General features: G+C 36.2%; 1 protein-coding gene across 2 annotated transcripts in view; it reads left to right on the top strand.

The window, feature by feature from the left end:
• The window catches only part of LOC148957687 (uncharacterized), a 35,205-nt gene extending 11,605 nt beyond the window's left edge, over positions 1–23,600 (top strand). Inside the window, exons 7-15 of one of the 2 annotated variants that reach the window (XM_089114750.1) lie at positions 9,569–9,618; positions 10,573–10,624; positions 10,962–11,141; positions 13,833–14,073; positions 14,584–14,729; positions 17,978–18,036; positions 18,622–18,658; positions 19,461–19,602; positions 20,519–23,600. In XM_089114750.1, the coding sequence (XP_088970876.1) occupies positions 9,569–9,618; positions 10,573–10,624; positions 10,962–11,141; positions 13,833–14,073; positions 14,584–14,729; positions 17,978–18,036; positions 18,622–18,658; positions 19,461–19,602; positions 20,519–20,777 (1,166 nt within the window). In that variant the 3' untranslated portion in view covers positions 20,778–23,600. The remainder of the gene's footprint in view (positions 1–9,568; positions 9,619–10,572; positions 10,625–10,961; positions 11,142–13,832; positions 14,074–14,583; positions 14,730–17,977; positions 18,037–18,621; positions 18,659–19,460; positions 19,603–20,518) is intronic. The other variant, XM_089114749.1, reaches the window with a different exon arrangement.
• The last annotated feature ends 1,545 nt before the right edge of the window (positions 23,601–25,145 follow it).

Genomic DNA, 25,145 nt, shown 5'->3' with positions numbered 1-25,145 from the left:
TGACAGAATCTGCCAATTTTATACGAAGAATATTGATAAGATATTTTACGTTTTTTCCCAAGATAGTAGATTTTAAGTATTGGCTACCTCTTTTGAAACGCCAGCAGCATAGTCGTACCCTCAAAGTATTATGCTAACTTTGATTCTTTCTATAAATAATTTACATATAAAGTTGTTCAAAATCTTCGGTCTTAAAATTCGGGACTCGTAGAATTGTCTTTTTAACATGTAGAACTTAAGGGATCTTGAGATAGTACATTAAAAGCTGCTGGATCAAATTAGTGAATGAGAAAAGCTAGAGACTCGTGACAACAGCCTAGTGAATCAACTATGGACCTAAGTGCAAAAAGACTGCATGCATTTCCAATTGGCTTTAGAAAGAGAGCATGGAAAGGGATATATTTAGGATATGCTTTTGCAACATTTGGGGTGACATCTATCAACCTTTCAGCTCCCTCTATCTTCCAAAATATCGGGGTTGTTCAGAGAGCTTCAATGATAGTAAACCAGCAACACGTAAACTTTTTATAGTAGCCAGTTTAACTCAGCCACAAATCTCCAAGCAACGTTTGATGCTGGTACAACAGTGGTAAATTGTGATAGGTCAAATTGTGTTGTAGTATGTATTTTTAAACACCGTGCAGGATCAATGAGAATAAGATTTGGTGGGACATTAAGATTATAATTCTGCTCCGTTTTGGAGCAAAATTATAATTCTTTTGTGTAAGTTATATTTATATTGTTTCTAGCAACTTGAGCACTACAATTCTAAACAAATTTGTGGAGACAAAATGCAGTTTTTTAAATTTTCCACTTTACGTTGCCCCTGTCAATTCGAACCCCCTATTTCCCCCCAATCAAGGTTGGATAATTAGTTCTACCATTGTGCTTCAAAAACGTGCATTCAATATTGGATCGGGGGAAGGGGAAAATTTGTTTTTGGAAGGAAAGATAACTTTTTTATGAAACTTTTCTTGAAACATCAACTTTTCTTAAAGTCTCAATTATTTTTTGCAGGGATTCTAGTAGTTTAGAAACTCAAAATAACTGCGAATTTTGTTTCAGGCCTCCTTCAACGTTTTAGAGTAGCTTCTCTGCTCCCTTAGTAAACCATATTATAGTGTATGTCCATAAATAAAACACACGTGGATGCGATAATTATTTGATTTATGATCCATTGACACTGTAATATAAGTTATTGCATTCAAGAACATTCAATTATGATAACATGCAATACTGCATTTTATAAGCAAATCCAAGGTATCGGGAATATCAAAAACGTTTTCGTTCTCATCAACAAAGCTTTTCGTACACCTAACCTATTTCTTCAGAGGCAAGACTTAAGATAATTCCAGATCATTTGCTTATAAAGATGCAGATTAATATTCAACATTGATAGTATTTACAAATAGTTTAGGCCCTAAAAAATTTTACAACAAAATGTTAATTACGGATCGTATCAAGACGTTTTCCAAATCTAAAGGAACGCTTAGTGGTTGCGGTTTGAAAATCTACAGGAACTTTCTTTGATTTGTTTTCCACCTTGGGTCATGGATTAGGGGTACTCTCTTCCTTGAATCAAGAAGGCCAGTGATTCTAAAGCTACCAAGAAGTCTAACTAATTAAGATTATGCCTTGTAAAGCCAAGATATATTTATCATTCATGTCTTTAAAGAAACAGGGTGCAAGCTGGAAATAATTTGAGATAAATTTGCTTGGAAACGATGTCCTTCTGCTACCCTTTTACAACGTGTCAAACAATTCGCTGTTTTTTGTTGCTATAGAAACGTAACGATGGAACAGTAATTGTTGACCTTTTAAAAAAAGTTTTTTCACCTGCCTTGGGAGACGAAGGAGCCCTTTAACGTCATAACTACTATTAGACATAGCTTTGCCTTAAAATCTAATTGCTAAAACTGATTGAATAAATACTAATCGAATGATTTTTGAAAGTACAATACTTGCCAATAATGCAGAGATATTCACAACAAACGAAGTTGCTTATCACCCCCCCCCCCCCCCCACCATTAGTCAATGCTGTGATGGGGCAGTGTTTGCTTCCCTTCTTATGCAGTAGCAGTCTCATCAAACATTAAACTCGGGGAGGGGGGAGGGGGATAAGGTCAGCTATGCCTTTACATTTGGTTTAACTGTTCGTTGAAAGCTCTCATCTGTTTTGGGCCTCATTGTAGTTGTTTTTAAAATCGTTGACCAGGAGTTGGCTTATTTTCGTAGTACTTGCCTTTATTTGCCTTATTGCTCAGTGCAAAGTACAAGGTACCAGGACACTGAAATCAAAGCGTTTGAGAAGGGCCTGTGTAATCTTTATGGTTAGTTCGGGTATGGAACATCTGTGTTGTTTTCGTATTGCTACCGTGCTAAAAGAAGGTGTAAAGTTTATTAAAATAACCAATCCCATACTGTTTAGAACTCCATCATCTTTTTCGACATATTTATGTACTTCAATGTGCTGTGAGTATTTCCTTGTTCCGTAAAATGAAGGTAGCAGCAAGAGGGATAAGGCCAGTTTTACCTTTGTCTTGATTGGAAGATATTTTTTTTAAAATTGGTAAGTCAAGAGGTATCTAGTGAACTCTTGGGGTCTTGGTTGTGTTGAGGAAAAATATTGGAAGGAACTTTCTAAGCCTTTTCAGTTTTGGTGAAGATTTTGAGTTATAATTGATGCGCAATGCTTCGGTGAAGTAGAGATTTGGATTATCAATTGACCCAAAAACCTTTGGGCATAGTGGAGCAAGGGGTTTCATTGCATGGGTAATTAAAATAAGAAGAAACGATGTTAGTTTACCTGAGCTATTACATCTCTTGGAGGTGGGATGTTTTGTGGGTGGGTCTGCAGGTTAATGAATGCGAATCCGGGAAATAAATAATAGTTTTAAAATTCAGCAAGAATGTCACATTTTACATTATACGGCAAAGTTACTCTCTAACATCTAAAGTTTGTTTAATGAAATTAATTCTGAAGTAAACCGTTCTGTAGGCAGGTTGCATAGAAAACTTGTTGATTGAGTTGCTTTCGAAAGTTAGTAGTTTTTTAAATCTGAAGCTTACTAACTGTGACATGATGTACAGTGGACATGGAGTAGTGTTAATTGGAGCTTCATAATGGAGTCATTTAGTGCAGCTATAGCAAGGGGTGGGTATCTGTTAAAAATTGAATGGACTATAGGTATATTCATTTATCTACCAAATATGTCATCATGTCAGATAAATGTGATATAATTCATGTAGTAGAAGTAGTAGGCCTGCTTTGGTAGTAGACTTAGTTATAATACCAAGAATTTCGTACCTTGAAGCCGTCTTGCTGAACACCTGCCAGCTATACGTTTCGCGCAAAGGATCAACGTAGAGCCTTTGTTGTGAAGACTTTCTACCTGCTTATCTACCTGCTTCTTAACAACACTCGAACTATTAACAAACGTCACGGAGTAAAATGTTTGTTTTGCTACGAATTAAGTCCAGACTTGTGAATCTTTATTCTTAATAATGCTGTATTCATATTACAAGTCTCATTTGCCTATTATAAATTCATTTGTTATGGTGCAGTACAGAAGATTGCACAGAAAATTGATACTTGCCATGGCAAGAACTTGAACTTCACCTTCTAGGAAGTCACATCAACCTTGATCAGCTGATTTCTTCTTGTCGGGTGAATTTTGATCCTCTGACTCCCTAACAAAATCGCAGTCCTTTTCATTCAAATTATTTATGTTTTGTTTACTTTTTCTCGATTTTCCCTCGTCGTCTATGTCTTGTTTCTCGGTTTCAGTTCGCTCAATAGCCTGATGATTTCTCTTAGTAGCTTTTCCACATTCTGCTTGTTTTTCATCAAAATCTAATTTTCGCTTCACTTTTCCACTTGGCTTTATATCTTTTCGTAACCTCTGTTTGCGAGGTGCTGGTGGAGGCTGCCTGCTATTGCTTTGCCTTCGTCTTAAATTCATCTCTGCATACAGATCTTTTCCCGCTACGCTGTTTTCATTTGCAGGTATCTAGTACACACTGTCGCGGATTTATTCGTTCAGCTATTTCCCTCTCCTGAGCAATCTGGGCATGCTCCGCCTCGTCCTAAGTTCTATTGTCTAGCCTGCCCTTTTGTTCTCCCCTACTCTATCGTTTGGTCTCCGTTCTTTCTAATCTCTGTTGTCAACATCAATGGATCTCCAATAAAGATGCTACAGCTGGAATAATTCGATGTTATAAAATAATTTGTAAAACATACATTGTTGTTGCTTAGCTTAAACTATGTGGTACTTTCGTTCAACAAGGCGACCATGTTTACTTCTGGGGTTTCGGACGATATGACGTCACTGATACCGGAAGGGTCATCCCCATTTGACACTGCTTCGCATGAACGGCGCATGATGGTAATCGCCTTGACAACGTATGTTAACCACAGGCGAGGCAGGCAAAGGCAGGCTCTCTTCTCAGTAGAGATCAGAACTATAAACAAAACATTTGGTATGACGTATTTGTCCAGAGCGTGGGGAAAATGTAGGCTTTTCAAATTCCAGTGAATTGAATCTTAACTTTAGATCAGTGACTGCATGGAAATATACAGTATCAAAGCAGATGTATCGCTGCACAGAATTGAAAACATTTATTAGAACCTACCTTATACATACAATAAAAATCTACGCTAAGAATTGATAAGAAGTTTTATGATGAATGTGTCAGTAGGGTTTTAATCGAAGTTTTAATAGGGTTTTATTCTGTTAGTTTCTAGCATCAGCAACGATCTGCCAGTAGATGCACACAAGCAGTGGTGGCGCCAGGGGGGCTAGGGGGGCTACAGCCCCTCCGTCGGAAGCATCTAGCCCCCTTATCGGAGGAAATTTTAGGTTATTGTCGGAGCAAATTTGACGAAATAACGTACGAAAACTGCTTATTTTAGTCATTTTAGCCCCCCTGTCGGAAGATTTCTGGCGCCACCTCTGCACACAAGGCTCTCTTATCTTGTGTGTGTGGTTTTGTTAGATACTTTATGATTGTTTAACACTTTTTGTATAAATATATCATTGGAAGTTTGGTACATTGCAAAACATGAGATAAGCTCTAATTGAGTATGCCAAAAATAGAGAGATGCTAGAAGTCCTAAAATGTTCACGTGTTTGTACAAAATTGCTGTACATTACCCTGTGCCTGATACAAATAGATCTTCCATTTCCGCATTCATCTTCAAAGGAAAGGTGGATCAAAGAAGGATATAATTTGTCAACATTTATTTGTCATTCGCTCAACCAACCCACAAAATTGTTCAATTGGTTTTATAAAAGGGACTAACTTTTGATTTTTTAATTCATTTACAGAAATTCTAAACTACACTCATTTTTTTATAAGAAACTGGCTATAAGAAACGAGTACTGGACAGTTACAAAAAATTAAGAAACTTCAGTACTCGAAGCAAAACAATTAAAAAAACTATTTAATCGTGAAAAAACTGAGAACAACGAAATTTTGTAAAATCCAAGAACAAGATTGCCCTGTTGGCCTAGAACTTAAGACACAAGGGATAAAAATATACTTCCCACCTCAATACAGCATGAGAACGGAAGCGAATCTCTTGACGTGATAAAAAGGATCACGAACATTTCATAACATCATTCATGACATCATAATTAAGAAACCCTTAAGAAACAATGAGTATTAAAATTTCCAGAACATTAGGAAACTGTAGTACTCAACATCGACCTTTGTTTCTTAAAAAAAATGAGTGTATAGCGAATACACTCATTTTTTAAATAAGAAACTGGCTATAAGAAACGAGTACTCGACAGTCAACAAAAATTTAAGAAACTTCAGTACTCGAAGCAAAAAAATTAAGAAACTATTAAATCGTAATAAAACTGAGAACAACGAAATTTGTAAAATCCAAGAACTTGATTGCCCTGATGGCCTGGAAATTAAGACACAAGGGATAAAAATATACTTTCCACGTCTAAATTCAGGGTCAGAACGGAAGCGAATCTCTTGACGTGAAAAAGGTCACGATCATTTCATAACATCATTCATGACATCATAATTAAGAAACTCAAGAAACAGTGAGAATTAAAATTTCCAGAACATTAAGAAACTGTAGTACTCAACATCGACCTTTGTTTCTTATAAAAAAATGAGTGTAATAAGCTTAGAAGGAAGATACATATCTGCATCACTGGGGAGGGGCTCTTGCCCCATCTCCTCCAGTAGGGGGTACTCCAATAATAACTTGTCGTTTTGAAAAACTTTGATTTTTTAACGTAATACCAAGGACAAGAATCGAATGTGGCGAAACTGATAGTAGAAAGTTAAGAGTACATAATGTTTTATAAGAATGATTGGCAGTTGCTTGAGAAGAGGGCTGGATATATCTTTGTTTATCAGAATAATGTATAGCTAATAAGCAAAGATGTTTGCTTTGAGTTATCGGAGAAAGATATTTGATACTGTGGTGGTGATGAGACAAGTGGAAAGATTTCCCACAAGATAGGGAAGTGTAAAAAGAGAGATTGAAATGGAATTTGCTTGGAGGATTGGAATTATTAAAGGATTTGGAGTACACAAATAGAGTTCTAAAGTGTGACGTCACCAAAAACCTATTTTTAGAATTTTTGAATTTTAACCACATAACATAAAAGATCACCATGAAATAATTCCAGGTATGCAAAATTAGTCAAATATGTCCAAAATCAGTTGAGATAATGCCAATGAAAGATTTGAAGTTTGCTAACGAATCACTGTTATTTTGGCTCTGTTCATAAAGTTATGAACAGAGACCAAAATACAGAGGTTTGATGGGGAAAGAGCTAATACACATGTGGCCATATCTCAGCCAGTTCGTAACACATTTGACTGGTTATGCACATTTAGAGGTATTTCATGACGCTCTTTCAGGCTATGGGAACCAAATTCAAAAATTCTAAAAATAGATTTTTGTGACGTCATTACTTTAGAACTCTATTCAATTTAACGTCTCGTTTTAAAAAAATGCTTCAAAGTTTTACTTTTTGACTATAAGGATCAGAATTCTAGAGTACAATAAGTTTTCTATCGAGTCTGGAGAAATTTCTAAACGTGGCCCTTGATTGAATCGATATAGCACGTGTCCTTTTGGCTGTGGCGGGATTCGAATCCTCTTGATTTAGAACAAAATATCTTGATTTGGTTTTATTCCCAATTTATATGATATTGATATAGTCTTTGACCTCAACTACAATCACTGCCAAAAGTCTTGGACCACTAACGTAGGTTTTCAAAGGCAAATTCAGCCAACTAGGAACGATGTTGATTTATTATAGAAAATTGAAAGGGGTTATGGAGTATCCTTTTTCTTGTGGCTTGTTTGATATTTCTCTTTACTTTCAACATTGTTTTTGGGGGAAAGGGGGGCGGAAGTGGTAGTGAAATAGAAAAGCACCGCGCAAAGTGTTCGATGTTCCAAGTAATTTTGGCAGTGATTGTACTCCTCCCAGCCGCAAGTAATTTCTGTCCCTGTCTACCAATATCGATAACAATCGCAACTCGCTCGTTTGATACTTTTAATGGTTGGTGTTAGCTTTTAAGCCAGATCGTAGAAGGGATTCTAAGAAAGTGAGATATCGATTTAGCGAAAGGGAAAATTTAAACATGCATTGTTTTCGGAAGCAAGGAAAGCGCTTAAATTCATATATTTTTTATTCGCATCGTTAATGCCTCTCAGGTTGATGTGCACTCATTTTGTTTTACGTATATACCGAACTGTTTGAAAAAAATTCTGGCGGTTATAATAATTCTCACAAAATTAAGAAACCCTTCTTGAATTGATTCTCTAAAATATTGGTAAGAAGTCCAGAAAGACTCCCCCGTAGCAAACTTCGAAAGAAACTGAGATTTTGACAAGCAGGCAGCCCATCGTAGTTGCAGCAGAGTACCGAAGTGTGACGTCATCAAAAATCTTTTTTAGAATTTCTAAAATTTGCCCACACATTCTGAAAGAATGTCATAATATACTTTCCAATATGCAAAATCTGATAGATATGTTTAAAATTGGGCAAGATATGGCAAATGAAAGATTTCAAGTTTGATGACAGATTGCTGTTATTTTGGCCTGGTCCATAAAGTTATGAATCGAGACCAAATTACAGAGGTTTGATGTAGAGCCTGTGCTTATGTGGCATTATCTCAGCTAATCTGCAACACATTCAACGGGTTTTGCATATTTAGAGATACTTCACGATGCTCATTGAGGTTATGGGATCAAACTCAAAAATTGTAGATATATATTTTTGTGATGTCATCACTTCGGTACTCAGTTGATTTAAAATGATATGGCATTTGGTGTAGGGGGACTTTGGAGACTGAACCCCCATCCACACGGTGCAAGACATTTTTGAAAAAGCATTTATTCTTTTATTCCTTTTTAAAATAAATCTGCGTCAACACTATGAGGGTTTTCAAATATATTTCCGTCCCCACGGAGACACAAAGCCAAATAAAATGGATTGAAATTCGGCTATGAGCATGCGCAAATTACTTGGCGCCAAATCTTCTTTGCTTGTTTTCTATTTCTACACAGCGAAAATAATTTTAAACATCTCAAAAACCACAAAAAATGGCATAGCAAAGAACCTTCAGAAAATAGTGAAGACTAGAAGACTAGTGAGTCGTTTGTTTGGACAGATGACGAGGTTACTGAAAGCCACTTATAATTAGAAAATTCATAATAAATGATTATATATTTCGAAGATTAATGAAGGTATTTTTTTTCTGCAAGCAAGCTATCAGACTTGACAACAAAGGTAACAACAGAACAATTACTTCGCTCGGGACCTTGGCCGAAAATTGTTTGTGTATGTGCGTGTGAGTTCCGTTTTCGCCGCCCACACGTGAGCATGAAAACGGCGTTTTCAAAAGTTTCCACTCTGGATAGCGTTTTCAAAAAGTTGCGTTTTCGGTGACCGAAAACGCTGGCTACGTGTGGACGGAAGGTGAAAACGGATAAAAATAATAGCATTTTCAAAAATATCCGTCAGCGTGTGGACGGGGCTAAGCATAAATGACACGCACAACTGACAGGCATATGACAAATGACAGTCCTTTTTCGATGGCTTTCAGACCCTCCTTCCTGCGCCGGTGCTACTGCTTTTGATATGAAAATAAAACCGTTTTGGTAAACGCATTTTGGAAATGGAGCAATAAGAAATGAATCAGAATAAAAAGCCAGATATCCAATGTCAACGTTGAGAACGTATCATTTTCCAAATGTTAACAATTAAAGTTTGTGTCGCATTGTTTTTGCAGCCTTCCAATTCGGACTAACATTAGCACGAAACATCCGATATGAAAACGTAGCCTAGGCGACATATTTTATTTTCTTTCAAAACCCTGAATTTGACGTTGTGATGCTCTCCATTCTTCCATTCTTCAAGTATTTACTTCATTTGAGTTAATGAATCGGATGATTGTTGAAATGGACCCGCGCTATGTTACCTTTTTGTGGTGAAATCTGACTTCTTTATTCTTCAAATTTGACCTGCTTCAACTGTATATTGAATATTTTAGTTACCTAACTTTCGTTGTTTTTCTTTTTTAGACATGCATCAGAAGTCCTATCTCCTCGTACCTTCTTACAAAGGATTCAAGGTAAGATCTGTCCCACTGTCCTGCGTTAACTCGCATTTTGTACATGTTTGATCGGTACTGGTCAGCGTACGCATTTGGATTCACAGTAGTTTTCATTTTGTGAATACATTCAGAGCTACAGCATCAAACACACATGCTGGTATTATATCATCCAATTAAAGAAAATATCCGTATTCGAGCGACTGGTTCATTCTTTATCGAATCCGTTCATAGATGCGGAAAGTACCTCCTTGCGCTGCAAATAGGTACTAAACCAATGTTCTTGTTACTGAAAAGTAGGTGGCAAAGTAGGTAACGTGATGTACCCCATATCCCCCCTCCGGTTCCTACGTCTAGGAATCCGTAGCAAAATTTCCACTTTCGAGACCAGATTCAAAAAGTTGCTGATTTGTTAGCGTAATCGTGTGTTACGTTGTGATGGGAGTCCTATCTGCTTCTGAAAAATTTACAGATTCAAATATATCCGTAAGTTCTATTTGCTGGATCCCAAAGAGGGTTTCCCAGGTTTGGTTGTTTTGATACGCAGAAGCATTGGCTTTTGCTTTGAAACAAGCAGACATTTTTCAAAATACTAAAAGCTGTTTCGTCTGACGCTCCTCAGAGTATAAAACGTCAGAATCAGGGTCGAAAAGTTCGAAAAGCTGGAAAATATGTACCCAGTTGTAGATCGAAATAGGCCAATCAAAGAGTGCAAGCACATGACCGGTATAGTTATCCAGTAAGTACCACGTGCTTGTAGAAAAGTCACCAATGGAGTCAAAGAGAGAAGACGAACTCCTTCTGGCAAAGAAGGAGTAGGGAGATGGAATTCGTTTTCTAATCTTAACTGAAATCAAAGCTTATTAAATGTATCTTCTTTTTCCGTTACATTGTCATGCCTTTAGTTGTAATTGTTTTTAAATTATGATGAATATGAACATATTTTCTACAACATTATTGATTATCTTTTTTTAGGATTTTGCACCTGTGCTATTAGAGGGACGAACGAGACAGAGATCCAGCCAGAGTTAGTGCTTTATTTCTCGTACCTATGTATTCGAGCTCTCTTTCTCTTGTCCGTTCAACTGTTACACTAGCTACACCTTATTAATGTAGACAGCCCTCTAGAATATACAACATTATTTTAAAGGTGCTCTGCCTAAAGATTGACAATCACGAGCTTTCCCTGCCTTACTCAACACACCGATTCGCCGGTTCAGATGTAAACTAACTGCCCCCTTTATTCTAAGGGATACTTTCTTCTGAGCTGTATCGTTCTATATCTCCCTTCTCTTAAATGATGGAGCTCTTTATTTTTGTTAAACAAAGAAAAGGTGTTACGGTTTTCTATTTTCATGTTCCAGCTGATGCAGAAAAGGTTGGAAAGCCCAAATTCCCCATCTTAGTTGTCGAGACTGTTGGAGAGAAAAGAAATGAGATTCTCGTTAAAGAAAATGAAGACTTGGATAAAAAAATTGCGAAGGAATCTCTCTTAGCAGAGAAGATCTTCGAAGATGTGACATATGAAGAGGGAAAACTTAAGAGTAAGTTTTTCGAGAGGTTATTAGTCTTGTTGTGGTATTTTTTAGTTATTGCAGTATATCAGCGAAGACTAGTGCTGTTTTCTTTAACCATCGATGATAATGTTTGATGTTCTTAAGCTGTATGGCGTTGTCGAATTAAATTTCGGTACACACAGAGCAACGTTGATGTTAAGTCGTCAAGCAATTGCGACTACTTTGCGAAGTTATTAGACACGAACAATTTTAATTTCAAACGGTATTAATATCATAGCCCTCAAACGGTATTAATTTCTCGAAAATGATTTTCCTTATAAGAAGAAAAACAATATCAGTTATTCTGCTTTTACAACTTCCAACAACAATTAAGGCTAGGCCCAATCTTGCATGCAATCCATATATCTTGTATATACAACAAGAAGACAACAGTCGCCTTATGGACACTGGGAAGCAGAAGAACACTATAGAGTCGTCTCTAGCAGATTTCATTGATAGGCCAACTTTTCATAGAAAAGGGGTCGTAAGATGCATCAGACATCTTCTGCCATATTGAATTGCTGTTCACCTCTCATCTAAAAATTCAAGTAGGCCAAATATTTGCCGCCGAAGAGCCATGCATAAACTTTACAGCAATAAATTTTTTGCTTTTTTATTCAGTCTTTTTTGATGCAGTTTTTAAGATTTTAAACTACTTTGGAGATACCAACTTGTCTGAATTCAAACTTTGTAGATGCATCAATGTTTCGACTCGTGGCTTGATTGTACTTTTCTGCTAATTTCTTACAGGTACTGTTAACTTCAATCGGTTTTCACTGGTCACCGTTTTAAAATGCCACATAAAATTTCTGTCATAATTGAAATGTAAATTTTCAATGTTTATGGCATTTGAGTAAGACGATGTAGTAATAATGCAATTTTTTATGCCCTGCAGTACCTAGAAAATTTGCCCTTGCTGCTGTTTAATCATAAAAAGCAGGCAAAAACAGACAAAGTTATTCAAGATAAGCTAAAGGATACCAACGCTATTGTCATCAATGCTGCATGCATTGATTTTTAAGGGAGGAATATGACTCAAAAATTGTTTATTTTTTTAATGTTGTTAAAGAAACATAAGATAACTCATTGTTAACTTTAATCTGAATACGTGCACCTTTGTTCTCACTATAAATATATTGCTGGGAAAATCCATTAAGCTGGGATATTAGGCTTAAGTTATTTATTTTGACTTCACGTGAAAATTTTCTTAAACTGTTGTTTAGTGACAAAAAGTTGGCTTACTTAATAACATACATGGTTTGGGTATAGAAATTTCTCTTTATTCATTTCAAAGGCACAATAAAGGAAAAATATTTCAGATTGATATTTTCTTGTTGTGTACTTAGATGATGATCAAATCAGAACTAGAAATAAAAGAGGTTTTAAAGTCAAATGCCGAGTGACTCACCTTGTATCAACATTGAAAGATTGAAAATAAAGATGCTGCACAACTAAACTTCCCAGAAATAATTTTATCTTCAAAAAAACTTAAAATTTCAACAAAAAATTTTGCATTTGTCTACAAAAAAGCGACACAAAAAAGAATTATTTTGAAACAGTGCTTCAAATTTTCGCTAAGTTTTTTCCCCAAAGTAGTAAACCAATCTTCAAATTGTCTTTTAACCGAATGTTATTATGATGGGAAATAGATGTCCCTTCCATAAACTATCGTTTCCAAATCCCTTACCTCATAATTCTGTTTTGAAATTGGTCTGACGCCCTTGGTTATTGTGAGGTACCATTTTGGCCTACCGCAGTGTACATGGCCTACTATTTTGGCATACGTTTGTGGCCGCAGTGTACATGGCTTGGATGCCACACATACTGACTTGGATGCCACACATGAAAAATTGTGTTCGTCTCTACTCGATAAACCGGAATGAAAGGAATAATATTCTATTTTTCGAAAACATGGCTGTTGCTTCAGCTGTTTTATGTTTGCGTTTCGCACTTCCCTGTTACTCGTTGCGATCCCTCTTGTCTTCATCAGGAAGATAAACCCTCCTGTTAGATGTGCGTTGAGACTAGATATTCCTTGATTTTTTAACATATAGCCAGATCTACGAGTTTAAGATATGTGGTCTTTAGTGTTGGGGTGTGTCTGATACTTACCAGTATTAATGTTTTAGTATGGTTGAGAATTGTTGCATTCAAGCGAACTGCCCACCAACCAAGATAAATTTTCCAGAAGGGGTGGAGCCAGTGCCGAATTAAGCCAAAATAAGGTTTATACTGCAGCACAAAAAGGGCTATTAAAGGGCCTATTCATTTTCAGGAAAATTCTCGCTTGTCTTTTTCTGGGCCTTCTTTCATTTCATCTGTATTTCAAATATGGGCCTAATGCTACAACACCAATAGCATCCACCTTAATCAGGCCCTGGGTGGAGCGTGGTAGAGAATGTTCATGTGAACATGATTCTAACATTCTTGTTTCTTTGAAAATTTTCCCTAACTATCCTGAAACACATGGTAACGTAGAAGGACGCAGAAGTAAAGGTTGGGAAAGGACTTTGGCACGTATTTCTAGCTTAAAATCCCCCCCCCCCCCCTTCCAATTTCTACAAAGCTATCGACAATAGTGCACAAACTGTATAGTAGTACTGTTTTTTGGGTTCATTGAACTATTTTTACTGTATTTGCATCTGCTTTTTATTTCAAAGTCCTTTTTGTTGTATTCAGCGAGCGTTAAACATCTCTCCTGCAATCGGATGACTGGAGAAACGGTTCTTCATAAAGCTGCAAGACTTGGATATGATGACGTTGTTGACATAAAAATAAAAGAGGGCGCTGACGTAAACGCAAGGGATAACGCAGGCTGGACGGCGTTGCATGAAGCATGTGTTCGCGGTAAAACGGATGTTGTTAAAGTGCTACTGCGGTATGGAGCAGACCCCAACTGTCGTTCTGAAAATGGAATAAGGTAAATCCTTTTTTAGATTAGCGTGTTTTGAAATTTCCCGCGTTTCCCACTTAAAACCAAAGCAGTTAGGATTCTCTTGTACTGAACATATTTCTCTCCTTTCTATATTTCTTACTATTACTTTTCAGTGTGTGGCAAATTTCATTGTACGTTATGTTTCATAAATATAGCATAAGTGCAGCTAGAAACTTTAAGCACCAACTCTTAATATAAACAACTTTAGTGGTTTGCTGTCGATACCAAGTCCTTCTTTAACCTAAGTCATTTAACATAAGTCGTCATTGGCTCTATTATATGCATAACATGTTGTTTCTTCAAAAACAAAGTGTTTGATTTTACGAAAAATTTTTAGTTTCTTAACAATTTTTTTAGTCGCACCTTAAATAATGCCTTTCTAATAATTCTTAAGAGTATTATTCATTTATCAGTTTTATATTAAAACCTGGAAGTGCAAGATTGAAGATTTTTGCTTCTGAAGATTATCATCGTTCAATGTCCATTGAAATTTAGGCCGCTTCACGATGCAGTTGAATCTGGCAACATGGATATAATTCGCTTGTTGCTGCGCTACGGTGCTGACATTGCAGAGGAGACGTACAGTGGGCTGAAGGTATTGCAACTTGCTCGGACGCAGCACCTCAGAGAGTTCCTTAAAGGTTTGTTTTAATAGACATACATCTTTTCTATCCGACAAGAAGACGACAACTTTTGAAGCCATGTTGAAAGACGTAATACTTGAAACAAAAACTTGGAACATGGAATCAGGGTTTGGCCATTTGGCCGTTTTGACTTTTTTCAAAGCTGTTAGCCGTCGAAAATTGATTTGTCCCAAACATCGAAAATTGGCCAAATTTTGGCCGCATGTTGAAAGCCACAAAAATGCAAAAGAAACGACAACATTAACACAGGGAATATTCAACATTTTGTTAAAATAATCTTAAAAATGCAAATAACGAAGCCAGAAACAAAGTAAAAGATAGCAGTAAATTGAAATTGAAAGCAAGTGAGAGCTTTTACAACAAACAACGCCAATTTTGATTACACTATTATTCCACAGAATTCGCAAAAATGTAGCTTTTTTGTATATTTTGTTTGGCTGGCCGATTTTGGCCGTCGAGCGTAAGGTGGCCGCCAACCACTCCAAACATCTGGCAACCCTGCATGGAATGGCCATTTTTTCTGCTTAGAGCTAGTGGCCCGAGTATAAGTTTGATCCTGAGGAACAGGAAGAGAAGTTTTCAGAATACTATGACAGTGCATACAGGGCTGTCGGACTTCCATGCCATGATAGTCACAGTACTTAAAGGTGGATATAGGGAAAAAGGGCCCAAAATCATTACATATAGAAATTACACCAATTTCCGTGCTGAGGACTTTAGGAGGGATCTTTGTGATCAAATTACGTCTGAATTGCAGGGTAACGATGATTATGGCACTTTCGATGCTATAGTTATAAACACATTCAATAAACATGCTCCTCTTGAGAATAAATATTTGCGTGCAAATGATGGCCCTTTTATGACAAAGACTTTACGAAAAGCGATGATGCATCGCAAGAAATTACGCAATAGATACATCAAGAGTAGAGCTGAGGAGAATCTTCAAGCTTTTAAAAAGCAAAGAAATTTTTGTGTGAAACTACTGAGCAGGACGAAATCTGATTACTATAGGAACCTTGACCTTGGAGACCTTACAGATGACCGTAAATTTTTGAAGACTGACAAACCAGTTTTCTTAAATGAAATACAAACAAATTCAGCTGTGACTCTGTTTGAAGATGGAAAAATGATACTGAGGACTTAGATTGCAGAAATTTGTAATCATTATTTCACAATTATAACAGAGAGTCTTGGAATTTTCGAAGACGAGACACTGCTTTCGCCAACTAATGGGATAAATGATCCAGTGAAAAAAGCTATCAAAAAAATATGAAAATCATCCCAGCATTTAGAGGACCGAAGAATGCTGCGAACTGAATAAGTTTGAATTCAAACCATCAATGAGGTACTTTTACAGATTCAAAAACTGAATTCAAAAAAGGCTTCTCCCCTAAATAGCGTTTCAACTAAGATCCTTAAACAGAATGCAGACATTCTTTCTGTCCTTATCCAGAAGATCTTCAATTCTAATTTATTTGAGTGCTATTTTCCAAAGGAACTGAAAGCTGGTTTTCGTCCCTGTTCAAAAGTCTCGATGCCTTTATTAAGAAAAATTATAGACATTCAACGGTTTTATCGTCTGTTTCCAAAATTTACGAGAGAGTAATGGAGGGCCAGATAAACCCTCATTCCCTTAGCTTCCCCTCTCCCCTTCTGTGTGGATTTCGGGAGGAATATGGAACCCAACATGCACTTTTACGACTCATAGAAACCTGCAAAAAGACCTTAGATAAAGGGGATGTCGCTGGAGCACTGCTGATGGATCTCTCAAAGGCTTTTGATTGCTTGAATCATGAGCTTTTGATTTCTAAATTAAGTGCTTATGGTTTCAGTACGAGTGCATTGCGGTTGATCCATAGCTATCTCAACGAGAGGAAGCAGAGGGTAAAGATGAATTGGTCCTTCAGCACATGGAGAGAAACAACGATTGGTGTACCACAGGGCTCGGTCTTGGGATCTCTTCTGTTTAACATATACCTCAATGATCTCTTCATGTTTGTGAATGATGCTCAAATATGTAACTACGCAGATGATACAACTATCTATGCTTGTGACAACAGTAGTGATAGTATCATTAAAACATTAGAGACTGATGCCCTTGAAATTGCAGAATGGTTTCCGAACAACTGTATGAAGTTAAATGAGAACAAATGCCATCTAATGGTCTTTGGGAATAAAAGTAATGATATTACTTCAAATATCGGAAGTGTCAGGATAAAAGAAAAGCTGCTTGGGGTGATTCTGGACAAAACAGTGTGCTTTAAAAATCAATTGAGGTCCATTTGCAATAAGGCTTGGCAAAAGCTACATGCTCTGTCGAGAATCTCTCACTTTCTTGATACTGAACAACTAAAGAGAATAATGAAGGCATTTTTCTTGTCCCAGTTCAACTACTGTCCTCTTGTTTGGATGTTCTGCGATAGGTAACTTAATAGTGAAGTTAATCGTATTCATGAAATCAGATTTTGACACAATGTTACTCAGAAACAATGCGGTCCCAATCCACATCAAAAATTTAAAACTGTTGATGGTTGAAATTTATTAAACGAAATGGGAGCTCAATTCTACTTTCATGAAGGATATCTTTATCGAAAAACACAGTACGTATGGATTGAGAAGCTGCCACAATCTACTACTGCCACAAGCGCGCACTACGTGCTATGGCTTAGAGACGATATCGTTTCTAGGGAATAGATTGTGGCAGGCACTTCCCAATGACATAAAACAATCAGGTACCCTCTCCAGCTTTAAAAGAAGAATAATATCTTGGAAAGGAGAGGAATGCAACTGTAGACTGTGTAGACCTTTCGTGGCTCAAGTTGGGCTCTTGAACGGATAAATGTATTGTATTGTAAATGCCAATAAATGCTGAAAAAAACATTGTGAAATATGTATATATGTATTTATACTTTATTATTTCTTATGTTAGATATCATGTATTTTTATTTTTTTTTTATTTTTAAAAAATTTTACTTTGTAGTAGGCTTGAGTTAGCTTTTATTTTGTAGCTTTTTTTATGTGCATTATTTAAATAAATAGATAATAATAATAAGATAATTTGAGAGCCAAATTTTCAATAGGTACTTGTTGAGGTGTAAGATACTGAACAAGGACAGGCCATTGTCCCCCTTTAGGCGCTTTCCTGTCTCTAAACTTTCTCTTTCTACCTGGTTCTCTATCTATGCTGGAATATTACCACTTGAGAAAAGTTAGAAATTCTTTAATATTGTTTTATTTCTCGTTAGGTTATATCGTTGACATTCAAGCAACAGAATTACTTGAAACCGACGAAGATATCTCAAAGGTTTGAATTTTCTTCTGTTAGTTATTAATGTAGTAATCTGATTATTGATATGATGCCAAATTAATTCTATTTACTTTTGGGAGTCCCTTGGCAAATATTTCCAGCTATCGGTTAAATAATTATAGCATGAAAATGAAGTAGGGAAACACCTCTTTATAAATGCTTTTTCAGGCTGTACCTTTAACTGCTTATAAGAATGCTGTTTTTAATGAAAAAACAGCTAATGAATGGATAATTTAAATCTAAAACATCGAATGATTATTTTTACTCGTTCTAAACCAATTATGTACAAACAATCGAAGAAAAAGTCGGGAAGTTTTTCAATTTGCTCAATATCTTGAATGGAAAAAACCCATTCTTTTTCGTTTTTCTCATTCGTTATTCTTAACATGAAAATCATCTTGGACTTGTTTTAGTAAGCACTGGTCTAAAGGACAGTATTGTTGCATTTATTTTTATTGTTTCGTGTTCATTTGGACGTTTTATAAAACTTAGAGTAAAAATGTAGAGTGCACTGAAAGTTAATGCCAAAAAAATGCAATTCTCCTCCTCTCTACCATCTTCATCTTCTATCTTCATTTTCAGGATCGCTGGGAATTCAGAGGGTCAGCTTCATTTCTAGGTAAGCGTCCTAGCGCTAAATTTTCATCTTTTTAGCAAAATTATTCTCCGTTTGGGAAATTGGTATGCAACTTGATTTTAGTAGCAATTTTATCACTAAGTAATACAAGTTTAGTTAAAAACTAAGAGTTTATACAAATTTATGATTCAGATGAATGCATGTATATTGTTTATATCTATACAAGTAAACATCTTTCATAATTTACAAAACAACACAAGCCTGTGATATCTGACAAATTTCATTTAGCTAGCTATGGCAAATATCAATTTGAAAACAAATATTATCGCGAATTTTATGTATACTACTATTAAATAGCACTGTCATTGACTATTGTCTGATATTTTATTACAGATCGTTTTTACCTTATAATGCTTAAATATACTAACAGTGTTTTTAGTATTGTCAGCACTGTCAGTTTCAGATATATATTAATGTATTAGCAAAGTCAATGTCCAGTCGCAACTTTAGTCGATTTTAGTGGCAATTCGTATAATTACTCTCCATTCGCAAAATAAGTCTCTTTTCGTAAATGTTTTTGTCGATTTGCAAAGAAAATGCCAATTTGTAAAATTGAATCGAATATGAACTTATAATGAGGTGTCAAGTTCAAACTAGGCCACGTGAAGCGTGAACATTTCACTCTTCAAATATTTCACGCGAAATATGTGAAAATGTATTCCTACATAATTTTTTTGATCAGGTGCCCTATCTCATCGACCGTCAGGTGTGACACTTGGTTTTACATTAAAAGTAAGTCAGTAAAATCATTTCGTCATTGAGACCGGTATTTCTTATTTTTTAGATAAACAAACTGATGACGCTGATGAAATTTTTGGAGAATTGCCTATGGATTCAGATATTCAAATTGAGTTCGTTGCAAGCTCGAAGGAGCCATTGCCAGTATACAATCTACCAGTCTTCCGCGACAACAAAACAGTAGTTGGGTAGGCCCTTTAGTCCTTTAATTTTTGAACCTGGGAATTGCAAATATTCAAGGAATTGCAGTCCACATGACGGTATAACGTACTTTCAAAAGATGGGAACATATTTCGAGCACCCTTTTTTTTCGTGTTTCTTTAATAACGGGCGAAAGTTGAAGTAAAGCATACATGCTTAAATGTGCGCATCACACACTAGTGACGAAAACTCCGTCCCTGATGTCCTTCAGAAATAGAATCAAGAATATGAATTTCAGACTATGAAATTCATTTAAATCTAAGGTACCGTTGAATTGTAGAATTGAAGATTTGCCACGGCTCTCTGAAAAGCAGTTCTCAGGAACTGACGGGCTACCGGAATTAATGAATGAATGAATAAATTAAGGTTTACCAGGCCCTTCTTAAGTACAACGCATTTTATCATATAATTCAGTTATTGTTACAGAGACGTGGTATAATCAGGCACTGCAAATTGAGCTATTACATTTAAAGAAAATTAGAGTTGAAATTATTTTGCTTACGTTTTTACGTTTTTCAGTGTCCCGGGCCTAAGCTTATCAGAATGTTGGCTTTCCCAGCCTTTTATAGTTTAATTTTCTCTTTGAAACTTTAGAAAAATGGTCAAATTTTTCTTTAAGGACAATGGGGAAGTTTGCGATTGAAAAATGATGATACTTAAGTTATAATTAAGAGGAAATTCTGAATTTTGTTAAAAACTTGATAGAGTTTGAATGTGAGGCTGTGATATTTTGGGACGAAATTTCCAGGTTTAGACTTTTCGAATTTGATGGAGGTTCTAAAGCAGGTATTGCTAACCCTGGATTTCAATCGACAGTAATAATTCCTTCATAAAACGAATAGGCTTTTTCTAGACCTGTGATTGTTTACATGTGCCTCAATTTTTTTTTATTCTTCATTTTAGGTACAGAAATTATTATATTTTAAGCGATGTCCTCGATACCTTGGCGGTAACGCGCGCGAAGTTTCTAAAGAAACACAAAGTCGAACTACGAACACTTTCTTGGACTGATTTTGTCAGCTTTGTACGTCAAAGTCAGATCGCGCTGCTTCCAGGTCCGCCATCAACAAGTAATGAAGGCGAAGAACCGTTTGTAGATCTAGTGCATTTCAGGAATTTCACGGCGCGAAAGCTTTTTGACATTAAGGCCTACCAAATTTAGTAACTTGCAAGGTCGGATACCGTCAATAACTTCCTTACATGCGTCTTGTTGAAAGATAAAAGTCCGCGGTTCACTGGCCTACAAGACAATTACGTTTGCTCGACCGGCCTAAAAATTGACTGAGTGCTGCTACCAGCCACTGACCGAAGCCAAACTGGATTTGAACGGAGGTTGATAAATCACAAGAATACAGAAATCTTGGTTTTCGGGAATGATTAAGGAAGAAATGCTTCTTTTATGAAGGCCAATTGCGCTAACGATGAGAAAGATATTTGCCTATGTTTGCTTATCGATAGAAGTTATATTTGTCTTAAAACTTTAAAGGCTTGATTTTTACTTTCGTATAAAGAAATCCTGTGCAACAGTCTTAGTGCTTAAGCATCGAAGTTTAGAGCTTTTAATTTACGTTAAGCTGATTCATTGTTTTCGCAGATTCATAAACATTGTATTTAAAAGATAGTTTGCTAAAGATCTATACTGTTAACGAAACAAATCTATTTCCAGCTGATTGTAGAGATTTGCTTTTGTATTGACAGTAGAGTCGTGCTTTGTATCTTTGGGATTGACATATGAGAGTTTATATTGTTGATATTCAAAGACAAAAATTATGTAAATTGCTATATTTTTAGTTTCACACATCTAAGTATAGTTTTCTCTACGCATCTTTTCTTTGGCATTGTATAAGACCTCTTAGACAGTTCTAGGTTTTGCCCTATTTGTTGTGAATTTGTAAATTGAGATTTCAAGAGAATTCTCTTGAACAACCAGGTAGGCCTTCTCGGAAGAACTAATACGCCCGGAGACTTCTTCGACGTATGCTTTATAGAATTTTTTGTTAGTTCGCTGCTGATGTTTTTTCTTTTTTGTTGTTTTATTGTAGAGTCTTATGTTATTTCCAAATTCTGCTTTGAGAAACATATTTGTGTTTCTGATGACCACAGGAAAGGGAAGATATTCAGTTTGCCTATAATGAGAGGTCCTAGATAGAAGTTTCAAGATTTACTTTAAAATTTGAATCTAAAGCCAGCAGTGTTCGTTATGAAATCAAAATAACCTCAACCTTAAACTTTCAGCATAGGAGCCAAAAAATGATTATTTCAATTGTTTATGACAATTGGTGCATAGTATCTTTATGACTTTTGGTATTTGACATAGTATCGGCATAAACTAAAGACCCTAAACCATTTGGGAAGCCGTTTCTTACTCTTTATTGTACAATTGTATTCGGATATTGTGTAAAAATTTGTCTGAAGACTTTAAACTGGTCTTGTGGCTTAGGCCGTCACTCCCTCCCTTGCCAGATTTAGCAGTGTACCGATAAACCCCAAAAACACTGTGATGGTTTTTTTCAAAGTCGTAGATTATAGTTTCCAGCTCAGCATCAGTCTTTCTTAAGCAAAATTTAAAGCTGTATGTTTGTATTGTTGAAATTTTTTTAATTGCAGTCTCGAAGTACGAAAGCTAACGTCGCTAAAACAAATGTATAATATTTATTTTCAAATACATTAAACAGTCCAGTATCCTTGTTTTTTTATTTTTTTTTCTTCAGTTGTTCCAGATTCTTTTAACTGGAAAGGGCGTTTATCAGCGTTCCCGTTTGGGCGCCGGTTTGAAAAATGAATTTATTGAAGACATCTATTGAAAACAGAATATTGATGAGACCACTAGAGACAGCAAACCCACCCACGGGATTTATTTTCATGTTGAGTAGCAATCCCCTGAGTAGATCATACGCAACATTCTACTTCTATAGAAATATCTACCTCCATTGATAACCAGGTGTTGGAGAATTTTGAAATGTCTCTAATAAATGAATCGGAAAAATGCCAAGTACAGTAGGTAAGGTGTTATTGGACTACACACCTACACTTCCAACAACAGATTGAAAGAATACTTGTCCAGCCTGGATTGTCTATTCTGAATTGGTAAGCATAGTTTGATATCTCATACCTATGACCTTTACTGTTGTTCATTTTGTACCTTAGCGAGCGAAAAGGATTTTATTGAGGTGTGGCAGGAAAGTCTCGACAAGGCCAAAGGAATTTATCAGTCGACATGCAGTTAAGTAGCAACGCTTGCATGTGGATTGGGAAACAGCTTCGCATGTTTCACTTAGGATCCTGGGTTTATACTGCAATGCCAAAATTTATAAACATTATTTCATTAAGAACTTAGGACATGAGTTTTTTGACGAGGTAGGACCCCTGTGCTGGTCATGCAACATTACTATTTTATAGATACACTGTACCAGTAGAAGCTACGAAAATTTAAGTCCTTCTTTTCTGTCTTGGGTCAGCGGTTTTCAGATAAATGTCGCGGAAACGAGGCGTTCGGGTCAAGGTTGCTTTGTGCGGACTGGGCGGTTCAAGTAACTGTACAGTTGGGAAGGATGAATAACTAATAATTCGGGAAAACATCACCCGAAAATATCCGTGAAAATATTAAGTAGCAAGTGTCGTGATAAAACAAAAGAAGGGCTAAAAGAGCGGCTTACCTATCGACAGTTCTAAGACCCGGTGCAAAATCTAAATATCTTGTCATTTCATTGAACAGCCTCCGCATTAAATGCTCTTTCCTTAGCCAGTAATTCTAGCTCCATTCTAACATTTGTTTGCTCATGTAAATAACTTCTTTGATTATTTCAAAGCAAATTTTTGAGAGAAAATTTTCCGAGGGGCAAATCACTCCAAGAAAATCTCGTACACTTTTTAGGAAAATCCTATTGTTTTATCTGAAAATCCCTGGAAATCCTTTTGTTCTAGGGAAAATCTCGTACCTCGTACGCTATTTGCAAAAATGAATTACCCCTCGAAATTTTAACCGTTTAATCAAGCTACAAAAAAACAAACATATTTGCGATGGCGATTTAGAAAAAAAAACATGCAAAGCCCCTCTTAACAAATAAAAATTCTACTGCGTGCGTGAATAAATTTATATCTTTAATTTCAGCTTTGGAAGGCAAAGCTCAAATATTTGAAGTGAAGTTTATTTGCAACCTTATGAATAATCAGCGAGCTGAAAAAGTTAGTGGCAAATGCCGTGGCTATATAATCTTTCGTGCGGCCAAGGCTTTTCTTTCCAATAAAGCGTTGTGCACATCAACGCGAATTACTATGCAAGGTTCGTTTTCCCTTTGCGTGGTGATATTGATGTTAGACTGTTAGAAAGATCATGAGATAACTTTAGATTTTTTCAAAATCCCTGTTACGGCCTGTTACACTTACAACCACTGGTATAAAACTTTCAAAAGAAATTATCGGTTTTAACAACACCTTGGGTCGAAAATTGTTTTTAGAGAGATAAAGGTCTTCTTGATCTTTCAACAATACCCTGTACAGCCCCTGTTAACACTGTGAAGAAAATGGTAAAACCATCCCAACATTCTGTCGATGTTTGTTGTGTGGGAAGTTAAAACCTTGCCAATCTTTGAATGAAAAAATGCTGAAGCTCGACAAGCACTTGTCTTTTTTACTAAAACTTATATTTTCTTCAGGAGATGGTACGTTTATAAAAGAGCTCAATGAATAACTGCTGGGGCTCGTGCAAAAACGTACAATACAAAACCAATTTGAATCTTACTTTCATACGGATCAGACTTTACCTATGAACGATAGGCAAGATTGCTTTTTACAGTGGCCGGGCCACCAACAATTGTTGCGACCACGCCCTTCAGATTAGCCTAGAATACATTTCAGAACATTTCCTACAATCATTTTTCTGCCATCGTTTAAAACGTTTGGAAGTTTTTAGACATACATTAGCCACGTCTGATTAATTCCTTTCTTGAAATTGAATTCATTACCTTATGAGGCCTCCTAGACCTTGAGTCCCTGGGGCAATTTCCCCTCTTGCCCCCTCTCTAGGCGGCCCTGTGACAGTGGTGTTGAAAGATGTAGCTGAGTTGCATGCTTCGCACTCTGACTTTGGGTTGCAGTTATAACTTGAGGTAGTTTTTATCAGAATTCGTTACAATTAACTGCAATTGACCTTAAGGTACGGTTGAAGCAGAGACATACCTATCTTTCAACAAATTTATGACGTCACTGGGTCACTGTGAATTTGAGCTGTTTCTCCAAGTGTTATGATTTCATTATTTGGAATTTCTTGAATTTAAAAGTTGCAACCGAAACAAAAGAATCAAACATTTTTGTAAAGTCAATAAAATCGTTCATTATTCCAGAGATTTTTTTTATGAATAAGAGTCTGTATTTAAAGCAAGATATATTTAAGTTGGTACCCTTTTTAAAGCCTTAAGATTATAAGTTAATATACGAAGAATGGCTAGAACAGCTAATGTGGCCTCAGAAAATGGACTTGCTGATACTGTTCTAAAGCAACAACTGCTATGCCATTTTGGTTGCCAAAGAA

The sequence above is a fragment of the Rhopilema esculentum genome, chromosome 21 (genome assembly GCF_057945365.1).
Source record: "Rhopilema esculentum isolate cy_ngs chromosome 21, ASM5794536v1, whole genome shotgun sequence".
In the NCBI taxonomy this organism is placed as follows: Eukaryota; Metazoa; Cnidaria; class Scyphozoa; order Rhizostomeae; family Rhizostomatidae; genus Rhopilema; species Rhopilema esculentum.
Note: the sequence above shows the minus strand (reverse complement) of the source record. Positions and strands in the feature narration are given on the sequence as shown.